General features: G+C 44.4%; 2 protein-coding genes across 8 annotated transcripts in view; one reads left to right on the forward strand and one right to left on the reverse strand.

Moving 5' to 3' along the window:
- MTUS1 (microtubule associated scaffold protein 1) overlaps positions 1-5,572 on the forward strand; it is a 171,155-nt gene extending 165,583 nt beyond the window's left edge. For all 7 annotated transcript variants that reach the window (XM_042983038.1, XM_042983039.1, XM_042983040.1 and 4 more), the window contains 2 exons: positions 2,382-2,479; positions 3,238-5,572. In XM_042983038.1, coding sequence (XP_042838972.1) covers positions 2,382-2,479; positions 3,238-3,451 — 312 coding nt within the window. In that variant the 3' untranslated portion in view covers positions 3,452-5,572. The remainder of the gene's footprint in view (positions 1-2,381; positions 2,480-3,237) is intronic.
- Positions 5,573-6,208: 636 nt separating this feature from the next.
- Positions 6,209-27,263, reverse strand: part of PDGFRL (platelet derived growth factor receptor like) — a 69,364-nt gene continuing 48,309 nt past the window's right edge. The window contains exons 3-6 of the mRNA XM_042982631.1: positions 15,025-15,176; positions 10,635-10,928; positions 8,291-8,430; positions 6,209-6,663 (exon numbers count right to left, since the gene is read on the reverse strand). Coding sequence (XP_042838565.1) covers positions 6,475-6,663; positions 8,291-8,430; positions 10,635-10,928; positions 15,025-15,176 — 775 coding nt within the window. The 3' untranslated portion in view covers positions 6,209-6,474. The remainder of the gene's footprint in view (positions 6,664-8,290; positions 8,431-10,634; positions 10,929-15,024; positions 15,177-27,263) is intronic.

The following is a 27,263-nucleotide window of genomic DNA, read 5'->3' on the forward strand; positions in this document are numbered from 1 at the left end:
TTGTTTCTTGCCATGCACAAGAGGGATCATGGTATTAGTTAGCATTGCCTACACATATGCAGAAGAATGAGTTAATAGAACAAGTAAACCCAGGGTTACTTTATTTACAGGCATACCTCAAAGATAGCGTGGGTTCAGTTTCAGACCACCACAATGCCAGTATTGCAATAAAGTGACTCAATTGAACTTTTTGGTTTCCCGGTGCATAGAAAAGTCTATTCATGTGCAATAGTGTTGTATCTTAAAAAAAAAAAAAGAAGTGCACAGACCTTAATTAAAAACATGCTAACCATTTAAGCTTCCAGTGAGTTGTAATCACAGGTCACCATAGCAAATGTGATAATATTGAAAAAGTTAGAAATATTCCCAGAATTACCAAAATGTGACACAGAGACATTAAAACGAGTAAACGCTGTTGGGCAAATGGCACCAATAGACTTGCTCGACACCGGTCGCCACACACCTTCAATTTGTATTTAAAAAAAAAAACAACAACACAGTTTCTGCAAAGGACAAGGAAGTGAAATACAATAAAATGAGGTATGTTTGTAAGCTCCAAACCTCTGTAGAAAATAAGACTCTCAGAAAACAAGGAGGCTTTGTCAGTAGGAAAGCTTCAGTATGAGAACGATTTCTGCCAGTGGTTAGCTGTGTGACGTCCCCATGGCTAGTTTCCTCTCATTCATTCATTCATTCATTCATTCATTCATTTATTTATTACATGAAATTTATTGTCAAATTGGTTTCCATACAACACCCAATGTTCATCCCAACAGGGTGCCCTCCTCAATACCCATCACCCACCCTCCCCTCCCTCCCACCCCCCCATCAACCCTCAGTTTGTTCTCAGTTTTTAAGAGTCTCTTATGTTTTGGCTCCCTCCCTCTCTAAGCTCTTTTTTGTCCCCCCCTCCCCCTCCCGCATGGTCTTCTGTTAAGTTTCTCAGGATCCACATAAGAGTGAAAACATATGGTATCTGTCTTTCTCTGTATGACTTATTTCACTTAGCATCACACTCTCCAAACCCTCTCCTTTAAAATGAGGGCATTGGAGTGCCTGAATGCCTCAGATGGTTAAGCATCCAGCTTTGGCTCAGGTCATGATCTCATGGTTCATGAGTTGGAGACCTGCGTCTGTGCTGACAGCTCAGAGCCTGAAGCCTGCTTCCCATTCTGTGTCTCCCTCTCTCTCAGCCCCTCTCCTGCTTGTGCTCTCTCACTAAAAAATAAACAAACACTAAAAACAAATTTTAAAATAAATAAAATGAGGAATTGGATGCGATCATCTCATCAGGCCAGTCATGGCCCAATCTCTAATTCGAGATTTCCCCACCTCATGTTTTATCTTGAATTCCTTTATAATTACTGGAAATTCCAAGGTTCTCTTTTTCTTAAAAGAATCTAGTCTCATTTTTTTTTTTTTTTTTTTTTTTGGAAATTCCACCTGACTGGCTTGTCCTCACTGTTGATCTGGGTAATAGGAAACGTTAAGGACAATAGGACTCCCAACCAAGAAGTCATAATCAGAGTAGATTAGTCATGCACTACAAAGACAGGGGTTAGAATTAATTCTGACAGAGCTGTGATGTCACCTCCTAAGCAAGTAATCAAATCTTACCTTTAGAAAGTAAATGGGATGTGATCAGCTCATCATCACGTTAAGTGATTAAATGGCTTCTGGGATTTTATGCTTTAATATCTCCACTGATCAATTCCTTTTCCTTGAAAGTTTAGCCCGGGCCAAGCCAGCAGGAGAACAAAATATCTCCAACTGAACTGAGGAGGGAGGCTTTCTCTAGTGTCCCTTGTCTCAACTGATGCTCTACAGAGCCTTGTGACTTACAGAGGTAAATGCCAGAGAGAGATTGGAAACCACACTTAAGGCCGTAGTAAACACTGCCAAGAATTGTGAACTGTAGGCTTACTAGGAGTTTGCATCGAACATGGGGATTTTTTGTCTTCTCCTGAATTGGCTGTAGGAAACTGTAGTGCCCTTGATAGACCCAGGCAGGCTGGCTGCTGTTTTCATTTCACCACCTGGAAACTTATGAAAGAGGCACAGCCCCCAGTGTTGCCCAGGGCAGGGCACCAGTTCTCGGGGGGGCAATTCTAAAAACAGTATGACCTAGGACAAACCAGTTACCCATGGGTCTGTCAGTTTTCACGCGGCCTAGCTTACATTTTTTAAAAATACATATCCAGATGCTTTGTGTTGGCTGCCTTAGAATCTTTTCACGGCATGTCAGCGTACAGATATGTTAGTAGATCTTCAAACTTACCTTAATGAAATCTCTCCAAGTGTGCTGGTGTCTGGAACGTGCCTCAGGGAATGAGGGGCTTTATTTTTAATGTAAAAATGTTGGCATTCTCGTTTACACCAAGGTGGACAACAACACAGCGTTGGTTGACAAACTGAAGCGATTCCAGCAGGAGAATGAGGAATTGAAAGCTCGGATGGACAAGCACATGGCAATTTCAAGGTAAAAATGGCTCTACTGTTCCCTACTGTTCCTGAGCTCCCACGTCCAGTGTTACGTTCTTACCGCACTCCACCCATGTACCTCTGGAAATGGGGTTGAAGTGTGTGGTTAAACAGGTACTGATTTCCATGTGGAAAATAGGATTGGAGCCATGCATGCTTTTACCACAGTGGTGTGGACCGAATGGCTTGTCCCCTAAATAGGCAAGCGGTCCCCGAGACCCTTGGCTTATTGACTCTGAGAATGCTATCAGAGAAGGAGCATCCAAGAGTAGCTAGCAAACAGCCCCAAACAGAAGACAGTCCTAAGACATGGAGAAAGTTGTGGGAGGGTCACGTAGCCGACTATCAACTCGCCCCCAAACGTGCTCTTCCTTTGGCTCACGTGCCCAGCGTTTCTCCACCAGCCAAAGCCCCCACATCTTGCAGCTCTGTGCAGGATTCCCTTTTGTTCCAAAGGGATTGTTTTGGGGGCTCAAATGGTAAGAATTTTTTCAGGGCACCTGGGTGGCTCAGTCGGTTGAGTGTCTGACTTAGGCTCAGGCCACGCTCTCATGGTTTGTGAGTTCAAGCCCTACATCAGGCTCTGCACTGACAGCATGGAGCCTGCTTGGGATTCTCTCTCTCCCTCTCTTTCTGCCCCTCCCCCACTTGTATTCTCTCTCTCAAAAATAAACGTTTTTTTTAAATAGTAAGAATTTTTTCAAGTTACTTTTAACTTAGATTCACATGGTTTGTGGCTCTTTTTTTGTCTTCAAGGCAACTTTCCACTGAGCAGGCAGTTCTGCAGGAGTCCCTGGAGAAGGAGTCCAAAGTCAACAAGAGACTGTCCATGGAGAACGAGGAGCTGCTGTGGAAGCTGCACAACGGGGACCTGTGCAGCCCTAAGAGGTCCCCCACGTCCGCCGCCGTCCCCTTCCAGCCACCGAGGAACTCCGGCTCCTGCCCCAGCCCCAGCATCTCACCCAGATGACGCCTTCTGGAAGCTGGGAGACTGTCGGAAAGCATCTGTAACAGGTGTGCGGGACTGACCCTAACCACGCGCGACGGAGTGAGAGCTACAGTAGCGGACGTGTAGTAACCACGCTGGAACTGGAGAGTCGCCGCCCCCGAGGCTCCTTCTGAGACTGGAACACTCTGGAGGAAGACTTGGACCCCGTCCAAGAGCCCCCTGGCCAAAGACCTCAGAACGGATCCGCATGGACGGACGCTGTTGCACAAAGCACTTAAAGAACAAGAGGGTCTTGTTTGTTGCCTTTTTCACCTAAGCATAAGGCGGAAAGAAAACTCTCAGGGGCCTGTTAAGATAAAGATGTATAACCTTTATAATGTTCTTCACCGCGGACACCTTCTTGGGATTTGTGTTTTGGTCTGACTGGGGATGTGTGAGTGGAAGGGATGCGGCAGACTGTCCCGTGTCTGATGCCGCCTCCTTCGCTGTGTCCTGAAAGGCAGGTGCCACACACAGCTGGGTATGTACTAACCGAATGCTAGTCCGTGTATGCACTTCCGCAAAAGCCATAGAGGGAGGAGCAGTAGTTGCTTGAATTAAGACTCTCTACCACCAACTTGGCTCAGCCCTTGACAGTGGGGAGCGGTAATGACACGACGAGCTGGGACTCGTCCACGTCCGTACAGCTCTCTGTCCTTCTGCGATAACTTGCTGGCAGTCTCTCAGTGTTCAGCCACATCAGTTCAAACTAGCTAGATTTTTTTCTGTAGGTTTTTAACTTCCCTCTGTAAACCTAACATTATACTACAATCTATTTTCTCAGGCTATGAGCAAATATAAGACCCTAATTTTTCTAAAAATCTGTATAAAGAAAAGGGGCAGGACCAGTGGGTTTGCTTCTGCCTTATTTTTACCTTGACCTGAGCTATCCCCACAGATTGTTGGCTCTGCCGTTGTCTTCATTTCTGCCCTCTTCCTCTTCTCCACACACACCCTCCCCCCCCCCGACTCCCCACCCCTCACCAGAGCCACAAAAGCAAACCTTCTACCTCCTACCTACTCTTCTCTGGTACAAGGAATAGGTTTTCCAGAGCCAGCTCATCATCAAGGTGCCAAAACCACTTTCCAAACAAACCAAGGCCTGGATGTGACAGTAAAAATGTTGGGAAACCCTAAAGAGAATGAAGAATAAGGCATTAGCTAGTAGAATGGAGTAAGGTAGGATTCAGTGCTTACGGCTAAGTAGGAGCAGCTGGTGTAGGGCAATGATGCACTTAATAATGCATTCTGGAAAGATAGTGCTGAGCTTCTGTGTCCTCTTGGAGGAATCCTTCTCTGTCCTTGAGGTAGCAGAATGGTCAGTCAGCGGGTGGAAGATGTGATGTGTACAACGCCCTCCAAGCTGCAATTCAATTTCTCTTCAAAACTTATTACCTCTCCCAATTCTGATACTTTGGGGGGAAGTAGAAGGAAGAACTGTGGCTTTATCTCCCTGTCCCTGCATGTCAGTATTTACTAACCCGCGTTGCTGACGTCCAGTGGCTGTACAAGTAACTCCTGTAGTGTAAGAACAGATTCAGGATACTAGAGGTGGATATTTGAGTCGTCATCTACATGGACGCTACACAGCAAGCTGATATTCACGATGCATGCTTGTTTTTATTAGTGATTGTGTCTGAAGCCCTTAACCTCCGACAGTGTATTATGTATGTTACCTTCTGTGTTTGCCTCTGATAAATGGGAATTTAGGCTCACTGCCACCTCCGGGAATAGCTCTCTGCTTGCCCTTCTGCGTTGTTTTCAATGCCATTAGCCAAAGTCGGGTTTGCCATCCATCTCCTAGGCATGGTAACTCTTGTGCTGTTCCCTGCTGTCCTCCATACCATTTAGGTGTCTGGGGAAATCAATCTTACACAATTAATACAAAATGTCTTCAGAGAATGGGAGACAATAGGAGAGAAGATAGGAAACAAAACAGAACTTTAAGATTTTTTTTTTTTTTCAAACCAAATGTTTCTCACGTAGGACGGAAAACGTTGGCACGTCATAAAAATAAGGATGTGTAAACCGTAGTTGTGCTCAGTTTGTAGTGATGGAAAGTGTATTTTACTTTGATCAAATAAATAATGCTGGAATATTCAACATAAGGATTGCGACGTCTGACCTACTCCACCCTCCGAAGCGTCACCCGGTTTTCAGCCCTTCTCAAGGTACCAGTGACTGTCCGTCTCCTCTTCAGCTGTGTCCCCAGGGGTTTCCAGTGCAACCACCCGGTTGGTCATGGGCTGAAATCTGGCTCACAGAGCTAGACTCACAGGTAAGCTTCTCTGAATTCCCAGCTATGGGTACTGGAGAAACTCCAACTGATTTTAACAATTTCTGTTGTATCAGGTAAGAAAATGAGAACAGCTACAGTGCAAGTATTTTTGGAGGTAGTAAAAAAGCCTAAATGAAGCTGAATCTTCCTTGAATCAGAAATCTATATGGAAAGTTAAAGTTGTAAAAACACATGTTTGGTTCTTACTGAATGACTCATCGAGAGCTAGTACTTTGGAGCCTAAAAAAGGGCAAGTTTGCCTCAGTTTTTGATACCTTCACATCATTTTGAATATATAGTTGAACCACATATCACTTAATTTTTAGATCTCCTGTGTTATGGAATAGAATCTTTGGTATTGACCCAAGCAGGGCCCCCAACAAATCCTTCAACCAAAAAAACGAACACTTAGCCCATTTTGTACCAAAACCTGCCCATTGACTAGAAATGAGTATACAAAGTTAACATCTATGCTTTTTTATTATAAAAAGTAGAAATGCAGATACATAGGTAAGCAATCAAAATACATGCTTTCTGTCAGAGGAGTTAACACTATTAGACCGAATGACTTCCTTTGAGTTTGGACGTCTGGGTCTGACTCTCAGGGCAGGGGGCGGGGTTTGGCACCGAACGGCAGCCTCCGGCAAAGCATGAGTCACCAGAACCCCAAAGCCGGCCATGTGCACAAATGAACTTGCCCTCAACTCATTATACTTCATTTTCCAAGTCAGGAAAACTCAACAGTGGTCGCTACTGTAGTCTCCCCTTGGAGATTCCGAGCAGTGCAAATGTAATACCCTACGTCAGTGGCTGCAACGTCTTCAACTGTCAGGATGCTCTGGGAGATCCTTGTGGTGTGCCCCAGTCCTCGGTGGATCAGCCGCCAAGTGTCTTGAATCGTCACAGGCCTTTCATCCTGTTGAACAACACCCCCAAGCGCTGCAGCACAAGCAATAGGCTGCTGTAAACAGGTCCCATTCACCCCACACCCGGGGCGGGGGGGCGGTTCTTGCCCAAACACCTAAAAGACTATTTGGTACATACAGCACAGGGGAGCTTTTACAGTATATGCAAACACTACACTGTTTGGAATGCTCGTTTTGCTCCTAAGTTTCCACTTAAATTCTTTTGGAACCCCAAGAACATAGAACTGGTACTAGGCAAGAAACATGGATAAAAATTGCTGCTGCTCCCCCTTCACATTGCCCACTCAATAGTTCTGGGACTATAGAATTTAAAGCCAGATGGGGCACCTGGGTGGCTCAGTCGGTTAAGCGTCCGACTTCAGCTCAGGTCATGATCTCACAGTCTGTGAGTTCGAGCCCCACATGGGGCTCTGTGCTGACGACTCAGAGCCTGGAGCCTGCTTCCGATGCTGTCTCCCTCTCTGCCCCTCCCCTGCTCATGCTTGGTCTCTCTCTGTCTCAAGAACAAAAACGTTAAAAAAGTTTTTTTTAATAAAAATTAAAAAAAAAGAATTTCAAGCCAGAAAAGCCTGACGCACTCACTGTGTAAGTAAATAAGAGCTCCCCATTGTTCAGATTTGGTGAAGGGAGAAGCCAGGCCAAAGGACTCCAGTGGGAGCAAAGTTGTACCAAGAATGGATAACACGATGCCCTGGATGATCTAACTCCCTATTTCTAGAAAGTGAGATGGTCACTTTGGAGAGGCTGCACCCAACTATGGTGAGCCGAATGTTGTGTGTTTTGGATTTGCTGAACAGGACTGTAATATCACCAGTATTAATAAATACACTTTCTGCTCATTAAAAAAAAAAAAAACAAAAAAAAAAAAACCCAAAATACACTTCCATTGAAAATCATGGATGTCTTCAAAGTGTGACCACACTTTTTAAAAACAAGTACCTACTACCAGGAAAATATTTTTTCTCCAGGGAGACTTATTTTCCACCAATCACAGCCCCTGAGCCAGAAGTGTATTGGCTACTGAGTATGTCTTAGGAGGCCAAATCTTCTCTGGCAACGAAAGGATTATTCCATGTTGGTAGCAAAGCTGTTTATTTTCGCGAGCAAAACGGGCACGGAGGCTAAATGTGCGGGTGTTGCTCTTATGGAAAGTCTATTTTAAAATTATCTCTGGCCTCAAGGCACCTTTTTGCCAGGGCCTAGGTTTATATGCCCACTTGGTGGATGTGCTCACCACGGGGCATAGCTCGTATAGGGCGCACACTCTGAGGGAGACGAGTTGGCCTCCAATTGACCCAGAAATGGGGGTGGAGAAAGAGGGAGCCCCCCTCCTTTCTCTTTCAGGCTCCGTCCCTGCTTAAGGGTTATGAAGAAAAATAACATATAAAGATAACATTAGGCACTGAACTGCCTAATGGAGCCCACTTTTTTTTTTTTCCTGTCCTTTAAAAGAGCCACTTGTAAATATTACTGGAACAGCTTAGAAAACAAGTAAAACCTGGCCCCTGATACAGTTTCACACACTTCTCACAGTCATTATGATCTCTTCACCTAGGGGTGGGGTTGGAGGACAAAACTAAATTTACTGAGCTGGCTGAGAAGGGGCACAGCCCTTACCTTCTGTCCTGGATAGATCCACCTGAATTCCACCTCGACATCAGGTTCCCCCAGGACGGTACAGAGGACGCTGATGTCATCCCCGCTCCTCACTTTGTTTGAGGACGCCAAGATGGTTGTTGACGGAGGGCCTCTGGGAACTGGAAGGAAAGAGGAGACAGGGAAAGTGAGACAGAATCCACGAGTATGATGTTGAAGACAAACCTCGAGGCATACTCTGTTCTTGGAACTGAGCTGTAACATGTCTGCCTTCCTTCCAGCTTCCCAGCCGGCTTCAGGCCTAGACTATCGCATCTACTTCTGGTTTCCGGTGAAGACTCCTCTCCACACTGGCAGTCCAGAATGGGGTGCTCATCCAGAACCCCCAGGCCCAGCCATTACATTTATGTTAAAGGAGGCGGCTAAAAGTTGTGGGAATAAGAAGGGGAATAAAAAAGTTGAGGGAGAAGAAGGTGTTTGGGGACAGAGTGAGCAGAACATAGAGAAGGCTGGCGGGAAGGAGGGCGGTTGAAGGAGTGAAAAGGACCAGACAGGTGTATGGCTGTCCATCCTCAGAAGGAAAAGGAGCAAGTCTGAATCTAACGAAAAAGGATGTTTGGAGGAAAGGTACAACTACTGCCATCTGCTTGCTTTACTTGACAGCATTTTAGAAACATTGGGGTCAGTTCACTTAAATAATTTTGATGGCGGCCTTGAGCAAGCCAATGGGCTAGGAGCAGGGGCTACAGCAGCGAACAGCACAGACATGGTCTCTGAGCCCTTGGGGACCTCTCTTCATGGTCTGAAGGAGGCAGACAGTAAACAATTGGAGAGTTAATGTTCAACTTGGGTTGTACTATGAAGAAGACCAGCATGTTCTGCAAGTTCAGAGTAGCCCGAAAAGCAAGAATGGCTTCCTTGAGGGAACAATGTTTGAACCAAAACCTGAAGGGTGAGCTTGCCAGGCATGAAGGGAGAAGTAGGAAGTCACCTGGGGAATCACTGTGTGAGCTTCGGCTGTGAGGCAGACCAAGGCCAGGCAGGCTGTGGAGCAGGGCAGAGGGCCGAGGGCACCTCAGCCCACATGGAAGATTCTGACTAGAGTTCTAAGAAAGGTGGGAACCCAGGGGTACCCGGGTGGCTCACTCAGTTAAGCGTCCGACTTCGGCTCAGGTCATGACCTCACGGTTCGTGAGTTCGAGCCCGGCGTCAGGTTCTGTGCTGACAGCTCAGAGCCTGCTTCGGATTCTGTGTCTCCCTCTCTCTCTCTGCCCCTCTGCCCCTCCCCTGCTTGTACTCTGTTTCTCTCTCTGTCTCAAAAATAAACATTAAAATGATCACATTAAAAACAGTTCAATGTTTAATGGAGAGATTTGAGCATACTTCAATCCCTTCAAGAAGTGGGGAGTTAGGCCAATCGGAAGAGACTGAATTTACACATCCATGGGATTTTCCAGGAGCCCTCGGCATGGAGAAAGGGTACAAGTATGTGCTCTAGGGAGGTATTTCCCTGGACAGTGGGAGGACAACAGGCGGGCAAAGAGTTGAGGGCACGGGCAGAGAGCATAGCCATGTCGAGTCCTGGACCCCACGCGGGGTGGGTGGGGAGGGCAGGAGAGCAGAGGGGAATGCAGGGGTGGACGGCAAAGAAGAGGACAGACACACAGGAGTCAATGAACACTGAGCAACAATCTGGGCAAGGATGAGGTCATCCATCAAGTTGGTGTCTGACTCAGTGAGTGATTCTCAAGTCGGAGCAGGTGTGGCTGTGGGCAGGCTGAAGGTGCGGCTGAGGGAGGGAGGGGTGCCTGAGGTGGAGGGTCGAGGCAGTCAGTGAACCAGGTGGATGAGCTCCAAGTGGATGTCGACGTCACCCAGTGACAAGGAGGACAATGAGCTAATGAGGGGAATGAATGGAAAGGAGAAGAAAAAGCTGGTGGAGCCACAAGACTCGGAGGAGCAGAGGTTCCTAGCAGCAAATGAGAGAACGAGGGTGAGGAAGGGGGAACAGACACAAGAAGAGCTTGACCTTCAGTTGGCGAGGGATGGTGCCCTCAGGAGACCACAGATCTGGGTCACAACAAAGAGGATGCTCTCATCACAGAAGACGTTCTAAGAGGCTGGAAGAACTGGAGAATTGCTGACGCATATCACAGAGATAGTACTAGAGCGAGCAATGGGTGAAGGGAGTCAAGGGGTGTTAGCTCAGGGTCACAGGCAGTTCTAGAAATGGCAGTGCAGTAGAGGAGCCTTTAAGAACAGCATTCTGTGCCTCCTGATTTCCATCCATAGTTTGAAAGAGCAGTGCCTGAGACGGGCCAGCTGGAAGAGACTGAAGTCTAGGCGCTCGTCGGGGCAGGCTTACCTTCCACATACAGTAGTTGGTACTTGACTGAGATCTGAGACTTGCCCCCAGCCTCCGCCTTGCAGTAGACCACCCCCTGATGGTCGGAATGAGGTTGCAGATACACAAAGCCCCTCTTCATGTCGTAAACAATGTCTGTCCCGTTGGCTGGGATTTCCTTGGCAGGGAACTCCCTGTGGAGGGTGACTCTGGCCGACAGGACAGTCACTCGACAAGGAACCACAGCCTGCCTGTCCGGGTTCAGGTAGACAACATCAAAGTAACTGGGAGAAGGTACAAAGAGTTCTCCTTTCTCTGCGAAGGGAAAGACAGAGGTTTGTTTTTTCTGGAGAAACAAGGTAAGAGTGCTTGAAGAATGTTTACATTCTACGGGCACAGAGAGGGGACTGGCAATATACTCAGATACTGAGTCTTTACGCATAGAAAAAGCTACTCTTCGATGCTTTTCCTTTTTTGTAAAAAAAGATTTTACTTCCCATCTCCTTAAAGGCAACAAAAAGGTATTAGTTGGAGCCCAAATCAGGCCCATGAATTACCCCAATAAGGAAGCAGGGAAGGAGACGGGATTCCTTAGGTTAAGAGCAGTTTTAAAACCTGTGAGCAGGGGCACCTGAGTGGCTCAGTCAGCTGAGCCTCCGACTTCGGCTCAGGTCAGCGATCGCACGGGTTCCTGAGTTCAAGCCCCGCGGCAGCACCATCGGGGCTCAGTGCTTGCAGCACGGACCCTGCTTTGGATCCTCTGTCCCCCTCACTCTGCCCCTCCCTGGCTTGCTCTCTCAAAAACAAATCAACATTTAAAAAAAAAAAACAAACAAAACCTTGTGAACAGTTTGCTGTGTCTCTGGAGAAGCCCCAAAGCCTGTACTCAGTCACTGGAACAGTTCTCCAGCACAGCAGAGCCTCTGGGAGGCCCGGGTCACTGAGGGCACTGGTACCCTCACCCGTCCTTACAGCCCAGAGGACGGTGTTCCTGCCACAGCTAATAGAGAATTAAGGAAGGACAGATGAGGGGCCCAGTGGCCTCAGGTTCTGAATTCTGCTTGTCTAACTCTGGGCTGGGGAATTCAGTCCGTTTCTTATATCCTCCAGTTTCCCCTGAAATCATTATCCCTATACCTTAAGTTCTAGATGATGGCACTGGCTCTTACAGAAGTGAGAGAAACGAGGACTGGGTTGCCCACACATTCATTCCTCAGGATGCTCAAGGGACTGTGGGTTAGAGGATTTTTTTTTTTTAATTTTCTTTTGGCATGGCACGTTGAATCCTCTGTGTTCTGGATGCTAGTGTGAGGGAATGCTACAGGAATTGCTAAGAGAAATCTTTGAACTTGAGCATACCCCCAACATTTAATTGTTTCCTATGTTTTTCCCACAACGTTCCTGATACAAATCATTATTCCTGGCTTTTTCCTTCACTAGCCCTCTTTGTGCCACATTCATGTGATGTTTTAGGTTGGTGACCTATTCTCAGACACAACATCAAATGTCTCCGTGGGCCAAGATTTCTTTGGCTGGGAATGCCAAGTTCACTGACATGGAGGTCCTTCCCCGGCTCTGAGATCAAGGAGTATGCCATGGCTCGCTGAACCTCCATCTTTTGCAAGGCTTTCTATCAGGCTGGGTGATGTGCACCACATTCATGATAGATTGACTTTCAGGCTTAAAGGGCACCTTGGTTAATGTTGTTTCTAACACCCATGTGTTCACACAGAGTAAGTCTATATGGCCTTGGATGGGTCAACTTAATCTCTGTTTCCTCATCCCCATTTGGAGAGAACACAATCTCTAGGACTAAGGATAGCTTTTGAGCAAAAGCCCTTCAGGAATTTCTGATTCTAAGATTTAGAAGTAACTTTTCTTTTGTTTTACACAGGAAACTGAACCAATAAACAAAACCAGTAGATTAAGTGAACAATCCAAATTCTAGAACACAAAAATGTGGTCTTACTTCTTGTTACTGTAAAACAATCTTTGAAAGAAGTGACCTCACCAGTTGCTTTAACCAACAGAAAAAAAAAGAAATTCGTAGTTAGCAGATTCCATCTACCAACAACAAAAAACTTTACTGAAGTTCATTTAAAAAAATTTAGAGTACACATGCCTCCCTGCAAACATGTTTGTATTCAAGTCAATGCTAAGCGTTACTTTAAGAAAACTAAGCACATGGAAATTTAGATTTCAAAAAAAAAATCAAATAGGCTACAAAGTCCAAATTTCAACAAACCCCATATTTAGTAAAATGCTCATTAATGTGGTTTCACTACATATGATCATTGGAGCCCAAGCCTTTCGCCATGAGAAAGCTCTACCGCCAGTAATGTTCTCTTCCTTGATCTGGATGGTAGTTACATATGTGCATTCATTTGAGGTTAATTGATTGAGCTGTATACTTATGACTTGTGTAGTTTTCTTTGTATATATTATACTTCAATAAAAAGAAAAACCTTCTGAGAGCCTCTCGGATAAAGAGTCATTATAATATGTGGCAGTTGCTTAATCAAAAACTGCGCAAATTAACAACAGTCGAAAAGAGGCTTCGCGGTGTTTGCAACCAAACTCTGGGAAACCTACAAACATAATGAATGCCAGACGTTTCTCTATGTGGGTCGTGGGGAAGCATATGTTCTGAAAGAATCGGAGCCAGGAGCAGGAGGCTCAGCTTCCGAAACAGCTCATCTTGGTTTTGCAAACCCACCCATGCCTGAAGAGACAAATGCTAAACCCTGTACTGAAAATCCAACTGGCCTCTTGGCTTGCTATTGAGAAAAGAGAAAATGATACAACACATTAGGTCATGCCCCTTTTTGATCCAAGTTTCTTCACAATTGAAGTAAATAGTTTGGTAAATATTTTAGCCTTCCTTTGATTCCCTAAAGAGCTGCCCATAAATTAAGAACGAGGACCTAGCTCCAAAACTCAAAGAGAGCCCTTTAACCCTCATGGGGCATTCGGCTCAAGGGAAGTCTTCAGTTCAAACTTTCAATTCAAAATCCAATCTTTTAGAAGGACGTGATAGTGCTAATCATGGCAAAGAATCTTGAATCTGCAGTGTGAAATAGGTTATCAGTCCTTGTCCAGAAAAACAGGCTCTAAAGGCACATGAGCAAGTCTGTGCAACACATTCCAGAATGAGGATCAGAAGGGATTACCTATGAACAACTGTTAGCCGTTCGCCTGACAACACCAGTGATGCTAGCTAGTGTCTTTCTGCCTGTCTATCAATCTACCCACCACCTTGTCCTAGAAACAGATTAGGGCAGTAAGAACATTAGATCCCAGGTCAGAAGAACAGGGGCTGACTCTTTACTCCCCGTTACCAGTCATGGAACCCTGACCAAGTCACCTTGCCCTTCAAGGTCTCAGCGTCAGCATCATTATTTCTCAAACGGAGATGGTCAAGTAGCTTCTACTTAGTTCCTAGGGGTGTGGTAAAAATGAAACGAGATACATGTGACTCCAACATGGTAGCGTGCTCTGCTAACGCATCTTCTGGCTGGAGAGGAGCTGTGGGGGGGGGGGGGGGGGAAACATTCGAGATTTTGCTAGCATTCATTGATGGCCAGCGCAGAAGATCATTGGGGTCCTAGGCCTACGTCACTGTAGGTCCGAAAGGCGGAGGGAGTCAGGATGTAGACAGCGCTCATGAGAGCCCCTGCCTGGACACGAAGCAAGCATTGTGCATTTTTAGGCCCTTCACTCAGCGCTGGGATCGGGGCTGGAGCCACAAGGCCCACAGGCTTTGGGAATCGTGCCCCCAAAACTTCAGCTCACAGTACGCTAAGAACAAATACGAGGAGGCCTTTAGCGAAGCATCGTACAGCCATGGAGGCTCTAGAGAGGTCATCATGGGCCCTGAGAGCACAGTGACTACACGTGCACAGCAATGCTGCCCAGTAGAGCTTTTTGTAATGACGGACGTGGTCCCTGTCTGCAACGTCCAGGAGAGCCACGAGCCGCATGTGGCAATGGACCACGTGAAACGGGGCGAGTGGCCCTCAGAAAGTGAGTTTTAAGGGGTTTAATTTTAAACCATTTTCACTTAAATGTAAATAGTCACACATGCCTAGTGGCTGCCATATTGGCCAACGTAGGTACAGACTCAGGAATCGGCCCGGGTTCGAATCCTAGTACCACCACTTACCTGTGTGACCCTAAGGAGGTATTTCATTTCGCTAAAACTCTACTTCCCAACGAACACAAGAGAAATGACAGGAGTGCTGGCGGGTCGCTGGGGAGACTTACACGAAATAACAGACATAAAGTGACAGAGCCTGGCACACAGGGAGCGCTCTGATCGCCACTATTAGGTACTCGGCACCCCGTTGGAACCTGTACCTCTGGGCCAAGTCCAGAACACCGAAGCGCCCCACCGACACGCCCAACGGTTTACCTGTAAAAAAGATGTAGGTGGAGCCGGTTTTGGTCTCGTCCTTCCTGCAGACGTAGCCCTGGCAGAGCTGTCCCCAGCAGCTAAACTCGCCCGTGTCCGCGGCCGTGGAGTTGACCAGAGTCAGCTGGCCATAGCGCTCGTGCTGCCTCACGCTGTCAATGGAAGCGAAGCCAGCTCACGCGGGGGGGCCCCCAGCAGGTGCTCTCCCCTCTGCTGTTCCCCACCGCAAATCCCCCTGGCTCTGCGGGCTGGCCTCTGTCAAGCGGCACAAACTAGTAACAGCATGTTTGGGGGAAAAGTGTGTGGAAGGGTAGGGGGCGGTCAGAGAGAGAAGCTTCTAAAAGGAAGACATGACGTTTACATTTTATAACGAGAGGGGATTCTCTTCCACCTCAGCGCCGGAGTTTCCCTAAGTAGAATCACTGGTCCATTAGCAACGCAGCCACAGAAAGGCAGCCGAAGAGCCTTTGCTCCCGATGAACGCACTTAAAGAGCAGTCAACGTGAATGAGAGCACACACCGTGGGCCACTGTGAAAATCTCTTGGATCAACAAAGAGAAGGTTCTGAACATAAGCTTGGGATCTTTGAGATGCCACATTTCATAATAAAAATGCAAACTTTCAGGGCTCCTGGGTGGCTCGGTCACTTAAGCGTTTGACTTTGGCTTAGGTCACGATCTCACGGTTCATGGGTTGGAAACCCGTGTTGGGCTCTGTGCTGACAGCTCAGAGCCTGGAGCCTGCTTCGAATTCTGTGTCTCCCTCTCTCTCTCTGCCCCTCTCCCTCACTCTCTCTCTCTCTCTCCCAAAAATAAATAAACATTAAAAAATAAATAAATAAAAACTTTAGGGGAAAAATGCTTGGTTGCTAAGATTTACTAAGCCCCAGTTATGCAGCCCACCTCGGGTACAGTGCTTAGAACGTTTGAGCATTTAACTTTCCTCTGACCTCACACTATTATTTCTACTTATATTTTCTCATTTTGCATCTCTTGCATTTTTAGCTTGTTCATGTGAATATATTTGCAAACTGCTTCAGTTCCTTCTGGAATAAGGAGAGACATAAATATTAATATTGAACTCTATCACTAGCTGACGGTAATGGTGATTCAGTGTATTATGTTGTGACAGGAATCCAGATGTATCATCAACGGGAGACATACTCCCCTGTGGCTTATGAGCCTCTGCACGTGGGCATGCCAAAATAAATGGTTTTAATCCAAGGATGCATCTCAAATAGCCAAATGGCTCACCCCTCTGAGATCCACATACTTTTGCGACGTAGCTGAAACTCTCCTGTTGTGCTTTGCAACGCCGTCAGTGAGGTAGCCACACTAAATTTAGCACACAACCAATGTCTGGTTGGTTGATCCTAAACACAGCCCTGTTCTGGTTCACCGCTGAATAGCTGCTTTCCCCACCAGGGCCTCTGTACTCCCACACCATCAACTACCTCCTTTCAAGGGAACGGAAATCTCTCCCCCTTCAGGAAGCTTTTAATTAGAATCAACTCTCGCTTTCTCCTAGTGACGTAATTAGCCCCCTTGTTCTCTATCCCTCGGATACCCATGGCTTCCTGTTATTACAATGGATGGCAAAAACTCTGAGGGCGGGGACTGGGCCATATTTGTTTTATATTCCCTCAGCAACAAATCTGTGCACAGCACACAGTAAAGATTCCCTAGAAATGAGTGGAGTGAAATTGAATTGAACCACAGGGTTGGAAGTGGAAGGAACCTTAAAGAGAAGACACCCAACCAGTGATGTGTGGGAAAAAAAGAAAAAGGCATCCAGCTCTCAGCACTGCAGATGAAGAAACTGAGTCTCAGAAAGAAGTGACTTCCCTGAGACCCACAGCTAGTGGACGCTGAGTCAATTACTTAAGTGAGTGAAGTATGTACGCATCAGAGAAGCAAACACATGTAAAGTTCTGCATGCCATAACAAATTCATTGCATTCTTCTAATGGTAGCTTAATTGCACATAATTGCAGAATTACTAGTAGTAATTATTGTGAATACCACTACAACAATGACACACAATACATACCCCACAGCAGAGAGAGCACAGCAAATAAAAAACAGTGGACCTCAAGGACATTACAGTCCAGGTAGGCAGTTAAAACTAATATACACGAAAGGATCAGAGAATAAGTAAACAAGGACAATAGGAATTCTGAAAAGGGATTTATCCCTGTGGGTTGAAGAGGCTGAAGGCAGCTTTGGGGAGGAAGTGAGACACGCCGGACCTTTAAAGGCGGGGGTGGAGAGGCAGGGGCAGTGAGCTCACTTGCTCAGGAAACTACAGTCCCGGGAGGGCTGGGACCAACCTGGTCTGCTCCTCTTACTGCACCCCCACGGCCTGAGTGCGTGGTGGGTGGAAGGCACTCAATACCGATTTGAGGATTTAACGTATTCGCCACAGAGGACACAGAGGGAGGGGGTTGGGAGTCACGGGGCATTTGGTTGAGAACAGGCAGCAGGGACCACCCTCAGGTGTGGAGGTGGGAAGTGACGGCACCTTAGCCAGGGCATGAGGTGGGCGAGGGAGAGGCAGGAGGAAGAGGGGGAGACTGAGAGCCTGTTCCTTGTGATGAATGGCGCGGCCAGTGCTGGGGCTGGACCCGGTGCTGGCAGGGGAACAGAAGCAAATTTAAGGCATGTTTTTCTGGGGGACATTTATGACAGACTGGGTATAAGAGGTGGAAGAAAGAGATATATCAGTAATGACCACTCAATTTGTATTTCTATGTGTTAGAAAGACTGGGGCTTTAACCAACCAAGACGGAATCACTGAGAAGAGAAAGGAGACTAGGGCAGGCAAAATAATAGAGCCACCATTGAAGACTTTGGATTTGTGATGAAATGTGGGTCACCGAAGTGTGGATGCCAGTTCATGTGGCACTTGGAAACACAGGCTGAGGCACAGAGGAGATAAAACAGCACTAGATTTGTATTTGGGGGAGTCATCTACAAAGGAGTAAGAGGAGAAGCTAAAAGAAAGAATGAACTCAACAAGGGAAAGCACAGAGAAGAGGAGAAGTTTGAGGACAAAATCTAGAGCCAAACTAGAGTCCACCAGGGCAAGAAAAGGTAGATAGAGGACAGAAGAATCAGGAAAAGGTATCATCAAAAAGGAAGATTCAAGAAACGGATGCTCGAAAGCATCAGATACCTTTAAAAGAGATTCCTGCCCCTCCCCCCACACACACTTCATTTGGCAGAATGAAAGTTTTTGGCAATGACCAAATATGTAATTTCAATTGTGAGGATACAGCCGGCTTTCAGCAGATAAAAAAATAGAAAGGTGGAAAGAAAATGGAGGTGGATGTCTTCCTAGGTGTACCAAAATATCTGAGCACATTCCCTATAGAGCTCAGAACTGGGGTACAAAATCAGCATTTAATTGATCAACATATCAAGCACCTTCCGTGGACCCAACGTTTGCTAACATCGTAGTGATAGAAAGTATTAGATGCCATTCCTACTAGGAAAATAATTGGGCACAAAGAAATTTAGCACTTGGGAATAACCCTACCACCATGAAATCTGCATGCTGTATCTTTAGCAGGATTGGGGGTGGAAGGAAGGAAATGCACTGGAAAACATTTCTGGATTTTTCCACCCCCTCTTGTATGCAAACAATATAAAACAGGAAACAAATTATTTAGTAGGATTACAGTTTAAATGCCTGGATTTAAAATGTCCATTTCTTCTAATGGTCTCACATAGTCCCGGCAGCGGTTTCCCCAAAGGGGTGGACTATGACCTAAGGCCTCTGGGGGCAGAGTCTGCAGGATGAAGTGGAGACAAGGACTCAATGAGCCCTGCAAAGCCCTGGGAGACCCTTCATCCAAGTACTGTCCCCTTTTCTTGTAACACTTAACAAATCCCCAGAACAGTGGATGGTGTAAAGTTTGAGTGGAGCAAAAAGGTGCTGTGACCAAGTGCCCCCCAAAAGTATATTTAAGATTAAGTAGAATTTACACTAATTGGCTCAGCTTAGGTCTTTCTCTTCCAAACACGCACTTCCAGACCTGACCCACAGTGAGCTCAGTGAAGGACAAGTCAACGTTTCAAAGAGTATTCAAAATTTAGAACTATGTATGTGTGTGCATCATGTGTGTATGTCTTCCGGGGAGGTCCCGTGGCCTTTACACACAGTCCATTCCCATCAGTGGAGGCTTGAAGTTTCGAGCATGTTGCCCATCCTACTCTCTTCTGGAGGGGTAGATAGGGACGCTATATCATGGGATGGCATAGAGGAGGAGGTTGACAGCTCTCAAACTTAGGGACCACTGTTGATCTTACCTGGGGCAGTGACCAGGTAAGGGTGGTAGGGTCTATGCTCCTATCCTTTCCCTAGACCCTACAAGTCAAGGGCAGGAGGTAAGCCCTCGATTACAAAATAACTAGTCACTGGTCCCATAAATACTTAATGAGCAGAAGTTAAATGGGAGATTCTGAAGTGCACAGTAAGAGACACAATGATACTTAAGTAGTGTGCTTCTCTCAAGTTCCCTCTATACAAAATGCCATTGGCAGGCCAAGGAGGATAACCAGCAAAGCTTCAGGGCTGAGAGAATCTTAGGGAAGAGAAGGACTTTCACATGCACAAAATAGGGGGCATGCATTCCAAAGGAATGAGATCCCCTGAAAAGAGACAAAAGGCAGTTTGGTGCCTGGCAAAGACATCTTTGACTGGAACGCAGGTGGGCAGAGGTCTATGGTGACAGGCAGCAGTCATGGGAGGCATAAGATCTTGGACTTTGGAGACACATTGACAGGATTCAAACCCTAACTCCACCATGACCTTGAGACTCCTTAGCTAGAAGACTTGGAACTCATGCCTTCTACATTCTGGCTACACCTACTTCCTCAGACTTGAATTAACAGCAACAACAGCTAACGCTTGGGAGTGCAGGCTTTGCACTAAGCCTTTTGGATAAGTTCAAGACTTAGAACAGTGTGTGGCACAGAGTAAGTGCTTCAGACATTTTGTATATAGCTATTATGATGGTCCTCTGCTTTTTGTGACCACATTAGGAGGGAGGTACTATTTTTCCTCTTTTACTGATGAGGACACTGAAACTTAGGGAAGTACCTTGTCCAAAGTCTTCCAACTGGGAACAGTAGAGCTTCTAATCCTAGTGTCACAAAGACTCAGCTTACAAATGTTCATAAATGAAAACGGCATGGATTTCCATCCTACTGAAATGAAGTCAAGGAATTTTGACTAAGAGATGATGCCTCTAACTAACCTGCAAATCCTGCTAAATATGGACACACACATACACACGCACATACCCCACAATCAAAAACATGCAAGATCTGATTTAATTAGCTGAGTAATATTTGTGATAGCCTATTTTCGATTTCGACAGCAAGTTAACAGTTCAATAAGTAAGTGGAGTATCTGGGTGGCTCAGTTGGTTGAGCAACTGAATGCTTGATTTTGGCTCAGGTCATGATCTTACGGTTCGTGAGCCCCACCCTCACTTGCATTTTCTCTCAAAATAAATAAATGAAAATGAAAAAAAATCAGTGAGTGATTAAATGGAACAGAAGCAGGAAAACAACTAGTTATGAAACATCTAGTCTGTAATGGACAGAACCTAAGGTACACATGACTTTTTCTCAATCCCACGAGACGGAGATGGTCAAATAATACTGGCTAAAACTTAAGTAACGCTTAATATGTGTTAAGCACTGTTTTAATCCCTTTATAGATTTTGACTAATTTCATCCTCATAAAATCTTTATGAAACAGATGTTGTTATCCTCCCCAAGTTGCAGGTGGGCAAACTAAGACCGGAGAAGCTAGCTAACTTTCCCATGTAAGTGTTGGAACCACAGGAGAAGAATTTGAAGGTTAAGTAATGTTCCCCGGGCCACTCAACTGTATGATCCCAGATATTGTGCACTGGAGACCGTGTTGCCTCTGTTGACATAAAAGAGAAGCATAAGGAGCGAGAGAAAAAAGATGCAATCCAAAATCCTCCTTATTCAACATGCACTTCGAAAATTAATTATTTAGTTTCTACCACAGGCAAGGTGCTATGCCAAGCATCAAAGGAGATCAAGATTCATGTGTATTTGCTTGTTCATGTTTCAAGCGTTTGTACAGGGCCTTGTGTTTAAGCTTCTTTTTAAGAATGTGTCAGAAAATAACGGCTCCATGATATGCTGGGAATAGAGCCATATCAACAAAGTACAAACCCTGGGAAACAGACAGCTGGTAAAACATATCAAAGTTTCACAGTTTATGATATAAAAGAAAAAGATGATGAAAAGAAATATGTATGAGAAGCTAGTAGAGAACCAAATATGCAAAATGAGAAACAAAATGAATACAGTTTCAGTATCAGAAACTAAGCTGAAAGGTCCCTCCCTCTCTCTCTGCTTCCTTCCTTCCCTCCCACCCTCCCTCCCTCCATCCCCCTCGTGTATGTTTGAGGACTATCCAAGGACCTCCTCAAAATGCTTGCAATATAACTCCAGTATTTCTATCCCAACAACAGGTTATGTTAATGTCTGTGAATGTGACTCAGGACTTTTCTACTACAACGACTTATGCCAGATTCTTCTGTATTCTTAAAAAAGAAGTCAGAGGATGGGATCAAGTTGACAGAGAAGAAAAACCCTGAGCTCACCTCTTCTCACAGACACAACAAAACAACTACATAAGAACAATTCTCTCCGGGAACAACTTGGAGACCAGCAGAGCAGCTCCAAAACAACCACAGATATAAAGAAAAAGGCACATTAAGAGGAGGAGAAGGGTCAAAGACACGATACAGTGAGGGCTCACACCCCTGGCACAGAGAGGAGGTAATCCCTGAGCACTGAGGGGTTCAAGTTCCACATCAGCTACCTCAGCGCTGGGGACCTGCAACAGGAAGACAAAACCCAGGAATGTCTTGCTTTGAAAACCAAGGTTTCACCTCAAGAAAGCCAGAGACAATAGGAAGCCAAAACTCTACTTTTCAAGGGCTTGAACACAAGTTACTCACACCGAGACCTAGCACAGAGGCAGCAGTTTGAACAGTGCCTGGGCCATATGTGAAAGAGATTTATTGACTAATTTTAAGGCATGGACTGTAGGAGCAGGGATCTGTAGGGATGTTCTTTAAGAGGGGAAGGCTGGTAAGGTCATTTTATTTACTCTCCCTCTATCTAGCTGGGCCAACACTGGTGGGTGCCACCTCTGACACATTCCATCTACCTTGCCAGCCCACTCACCCCACCTCCACATTACCCTGTGGACCCACCTGACCAGTAGCTGACCCACCAAAATGGCTGTCACTCTGCCTCACCCAGGAGGTGGCCTCAGCTAGGACTGGTACCCCCAGTGCAACTCCCGCTATGCCTACCACACTTGGTGAGTAGCCTTGGCCTGGACCGTTGCCCCTCAGAGTGAATCACAGCGCAGGGCCTGGATGGCTCAGTCGGTTAAACGTCTGACTTCGGCTCAGGTCCTGATCTCGCTGTTCATCGGTTCAAGCCCCACATAGGGCTCTGTGCTGACAGCTTGGAGTCTGAAGCCTGCTTCAGATTCTGTGTCTCTTTCTCTCTCTGCCCTTCCCCAACTCGCACTCTGTCTCTCAAAAACAAATAAACATTAAGAAAAAATTTTGGGGGGGGGTGTGCACGTGGGTGGCTCAGTTAAGCATCTGACTTCAGCTCAGGTCATGATCTCGCGGTCTGTGAGTTCGAGCCCCACGTCGGGTTCTGTGCTGACAGCTCAGAGCCTGGAGCCTGCTTCAGATTCTGTGTCTCCCTCTGTCTCTGCCCCCCCACCCCCACCCCTGCTCATGCTCTGTCTCTCTCTGTCTCTCAAAAATGAATAAATGTAAAAAAAAAAAATTAAAAAAAGTTTTTTAAGTGAATCACACCACGAGGAGGGGGGACCTGCCACACACACCAGTAGAACCACAAAAGTCAAAACTAGTCCTTACAACTCTGTTCACCAGCAGCCCTGCAGCAGCTATAGCCCACCCACAAGAAGGTGCCTACAGATCACACAGGGGTCACCCCTGGAGTGCCTGGTTCTGGTGGCTCTTGGGGGGATTGTTCTTCTGGGACCCAGAGGACACCTACTATTTAAGGCCATTCCTTCAAGACTGAGAGACATAGCTGATCTACGTAATACATAGAAACAAACAGAGAGTCAGACAAAATGAGGAGACAGAGGAATATGACAAAACCTCAGGAAAAGAACAAAATGAAGTAGAGATAAGCAATCTACCTAATAAAGAATTCAAAGTAATGGTCATAAAGGTGCTAATTGGGCTCAGAAAAATAATAGATGAACAGTGAGAATGTCAACAAATAAAAATAAAATATTAAAAAGAACTAATCAGAACTGAAGGCTACAATAAATGAAATTTCAAAAATACACCAGAGATGGCACACCTGGGTGGCTCAGTTAGGTGAGCATCTGACTTCGGCTCAGGTCATGACTTCACTGTTCGTGAGTTCAAGCCTCATGTCAGGGTCTGTGCTAACAGGTCAGAGCCTGGACCCTGCTTCCGATTCTCTGTCTTCCTTTCTCTCTGCCTCTCCCCCATTCGTTCTCTCTCTCTCTCCCTCTCTCTCTCTCTCAAAAATAAATAAACATTAAAAAAAAATTTTTTTAAATACACTGGAGAGAATCAACATCAGATTAGAGGATGCAGAAGAACAAACCAGTGATCTGGAAGACAGAGGAGTGGAAACCATCCAAATGAAAGAGAGAAAAAATTTTAATAAAGATAGTTTAAAAGATCTCTAGACAACATTAAGCATAAAACATTAACATTATAGGTATCCCAGAAAGGAGAACAGAGAGAAAGGGACAGAACACTTTTGTGAAGAAATAATAGCTGAAAACTTCTCTAACTTGGGAAGGAAAACAGACATACAGGTCCAGGAATCAGAGTCCCAAACAAGATGAACCCAATGAGCTTCACATGAAGACATATTGTAATTAAACTGTAAAAAATTAATTATAAAGAGAGAATCTTAAAAGCAGCAACAAAAAAGCAACTAATGACATACAAGTTACATACATCAGCTGACTTTTCAGCAGAAACTTTGCAGGCCATAAGGAAAAGACATATATTCAGGGTGCTGAAGAAAAGGCCTACAATCAAGAACAATCTTCCCACCAAGACCTACTCAGAATTGGAGGCGTAAAGAGTTCCCCAGACAAATAAAACTTAAAGGAGTTCGTTAGCACTAAACAGGTCTTACAAGAAACGTTAAAAGGATTTCTTTAAGCAGAAAAGAAAAAGTCGTAACTACAAGTAAGAAAATTGTAACAGAAAAAAATATTAATGGTAAAAGGAAACACATAGTAAAAGCAGTGGATCAACCACTTGCAAAGCTAGTGTGAGGGTTAAAAGGCAAAAGTAGTAAAACGAATCAGACCTAGAATAATTGGCTAAGGAGTACACAAAATAAAAATACATAAAATATGATGTCAAAAACATAAAATGTGGCAAGGGAAAATAAAATGTAATGCTTTTAGAATGTGTCCAAACTTAAGTGACCATCAACTTAAAGGAGACTACTGTATACTTAGGTTTGTCATACACAAACCTCATGATAACTGCAAACCAAAAACCTATAAGAAATTTAAAGAGAGAGCGAGAGAGAGAAAGGAAGCCAAACATTACACTAATTAAAATCATCAAAACACAAGGGAAGGAACCAAGAAAAAAAAAAAAAAGAAACAGCGACAAACTACAAAAACAACTGGAAAATAGAATGGCAATAAGCACATACCTCTCAATAATGACTTCAAATGTTTCTGTACTAAATGCTCCAATCAAAACTCAAAGGGTGAGTGAATGGATAGAAAAACAAGATCCTCTATATGCTGCCTACAAGAGACTCACTTCAGACCTAAAAGCACATACAGACTGAAAATGAAGAGATGAAAAAAAGACATTCCATGAAAATGGAAATGAAAAGAAGGCTGGCATAGCAACACTTACGTCAGACTTTAAAACAAAGACTATAACAAAATACATAGAAGGGGCATTACTTAATGGTAAATGGATCACTCCACCGAGAGGATATGACTGTATTTATCTATGCACCCAACACAGGAGCATCTGAACATGTAAAGCAAATATTAACAGATATAAAGGGAGAAATTGACAGTAATACAATAACATTAAGTGACTTTAACATTCCATTTACATCAATGGATAGATTATCCAGACAGAACATCAATAAGGAAACAGTGTCCTTAAATGAAACTTTAGACTACATAAACTTAATAGAGATATACATAACAGTTCAAAAAAACCAAAAGAAAACAGCAGAATGCACATTTTTTTCAAGTGCCCAGGGAACATTCTCCAGATTAGATGACATTTTTGCAACAAAACAAGTCTCAATAAATTTAAGAAGATTGAAATCATATTAAGCATCTTTCCAAACACAACAATATGAAACTAGAAATTTTCACAAGAAAAAAACTGGAAAAAACACAAATGAAGCTAAACAACACACTCCTAAATAACCTGGGTCAATGAATAAATTCTAGAGTGTATTTAAAAATACTTGAGACAAATTAAAATGGAAACACAATGTTCCATTATCAATGGGACTCGGCAAAAGCAGTTCTAAGAGGGCAGTGATACAGACTATCTCAAGAAACAAGAAAGATCTCAAAGAAACAATCTAACCATACATTCAAAGTAACTAGGAAAAGCATAACAAACAAAACCCAAAGTAGTAGAAGGAAGGAAATAACAAAGAGGAGAATAAAAATAAATAAATTATACACACACACAAATAAAAAAATAAAAAAAGATCAATGAAAGTAGGAGCTGTTTCTTGGAAAAGAGAAAAATGATAAACCTTTAGCCAGGCTCATTAAGAAGAAAAGAGAGAGGGCCCAAATAAATAAAATCAGAAATTAAAGAGGAGAAATTACAACTACATAAATACAAAAGACTGAAATGAACAACATACACCAACAACTTGAGCAATCTGGAAGAAATGAATAAATTCTTAGAAACATACAGTCTTCCAAGACTGAATCAGGAAGAAATAAAATATCTGAACAGAATAATCACTGGTAATACTATTAAATCTGTAATCCAAAACCTCCCAACAAAGTTCAAGACCAGACAGCTTCACAGGTAAATTCTACCAAATATTTAAAGAGTTCATAGTATACTTCTCAAACTATTCCAAAAAATGGAAGAGGAAGGAATGCTTCCAAATTCATTCTACAAGGCCAGCATTACCCTGAAAGCAAAACCAGACAAAGACACTATAAAAAAAAAAAAAAAAAAAAGAAAATTATGTGCCAATATCTCTGATGAACACAGCTGCAAAAATCCTCAACAAAGCATTAGCAGGCCAAATTCAAAAATACTTTAAAAGAATAATACACCATGGGAATGCAAGCTGGTGCAGCCACTCTGGAAAACAGTATGGAGGTTCCTCAAAAAACTAAAAATAGAACTACCCTACGGCCCAGCAATTGCACCATTAGGCATTTATCCAAGGCATACAGGCATGCTGTTTCGAAGGGACACATGCACCCCAATGTTTATAGCAGCACTATCAACAATAGCCAAAGTATGGAAAGAGCCCAAATGTCCATCGATGGATGAATGGAAAAGGAAGATGTGGTATATATATACAATGGAGTATTACTCAGCAATCAAAAAGAATGATATCTTGCCATTTGCAACCACGTGGATGGAACTGGAGGGTATTATGCTAAGCAAAATTAGTCAGAGAAAGACAAACATCATATGACTTCATTCATATGAAGACTTGAAGAGACAAAACAGATAAACATAAGGGAAGGGAAGCAAAAATAATATAAAAACAGGGAGGGGGACAAAACACAAGAGACTTAAATATGGAGAACAAACAGGGTTATGGAGGGGTTGTCGGGGGGGGGTGGGCTAAATGGGTAAGGAGCATTAAGGAATCTACTTCTGAAATCATTGTTGCACTGTATGATAACTAATTTGGATGTAAATTTAAAAAATAAAATTAAATATTTGTTTTAAAAAAAGAATAATACACCAATAAACAACTCCACCTGTAGGAATAAGTTACGGTTACCTATATGTTTATTGCAGCAATGACTCAGATGGGAAAGTGAGAAATAACGTAAAATTCCAACAATAGAGATTTAGTTAAACATACTGTGGTATTATAGTAACACAGAAAAATATTCATGATATGTCAAGGAAAAAATTAACCATAAAACAGTATATACATT

The sequence above is a fragment of the Panthera tigris genome, chromosome B1 (assembly GCF_018350195.1).
Source record: "Panthera tigris isolate Pti1 chromosome B1, P.tigris_Pti1_mat1.1, whole genome shotgun sequence".
Classification (NCBI taxonomy): domain Eukaryota; kingdom Metazoa; phylum Chordata; class Mammalia; order Carnivora; family Felidae; genus Panthera; species Panthera tigris.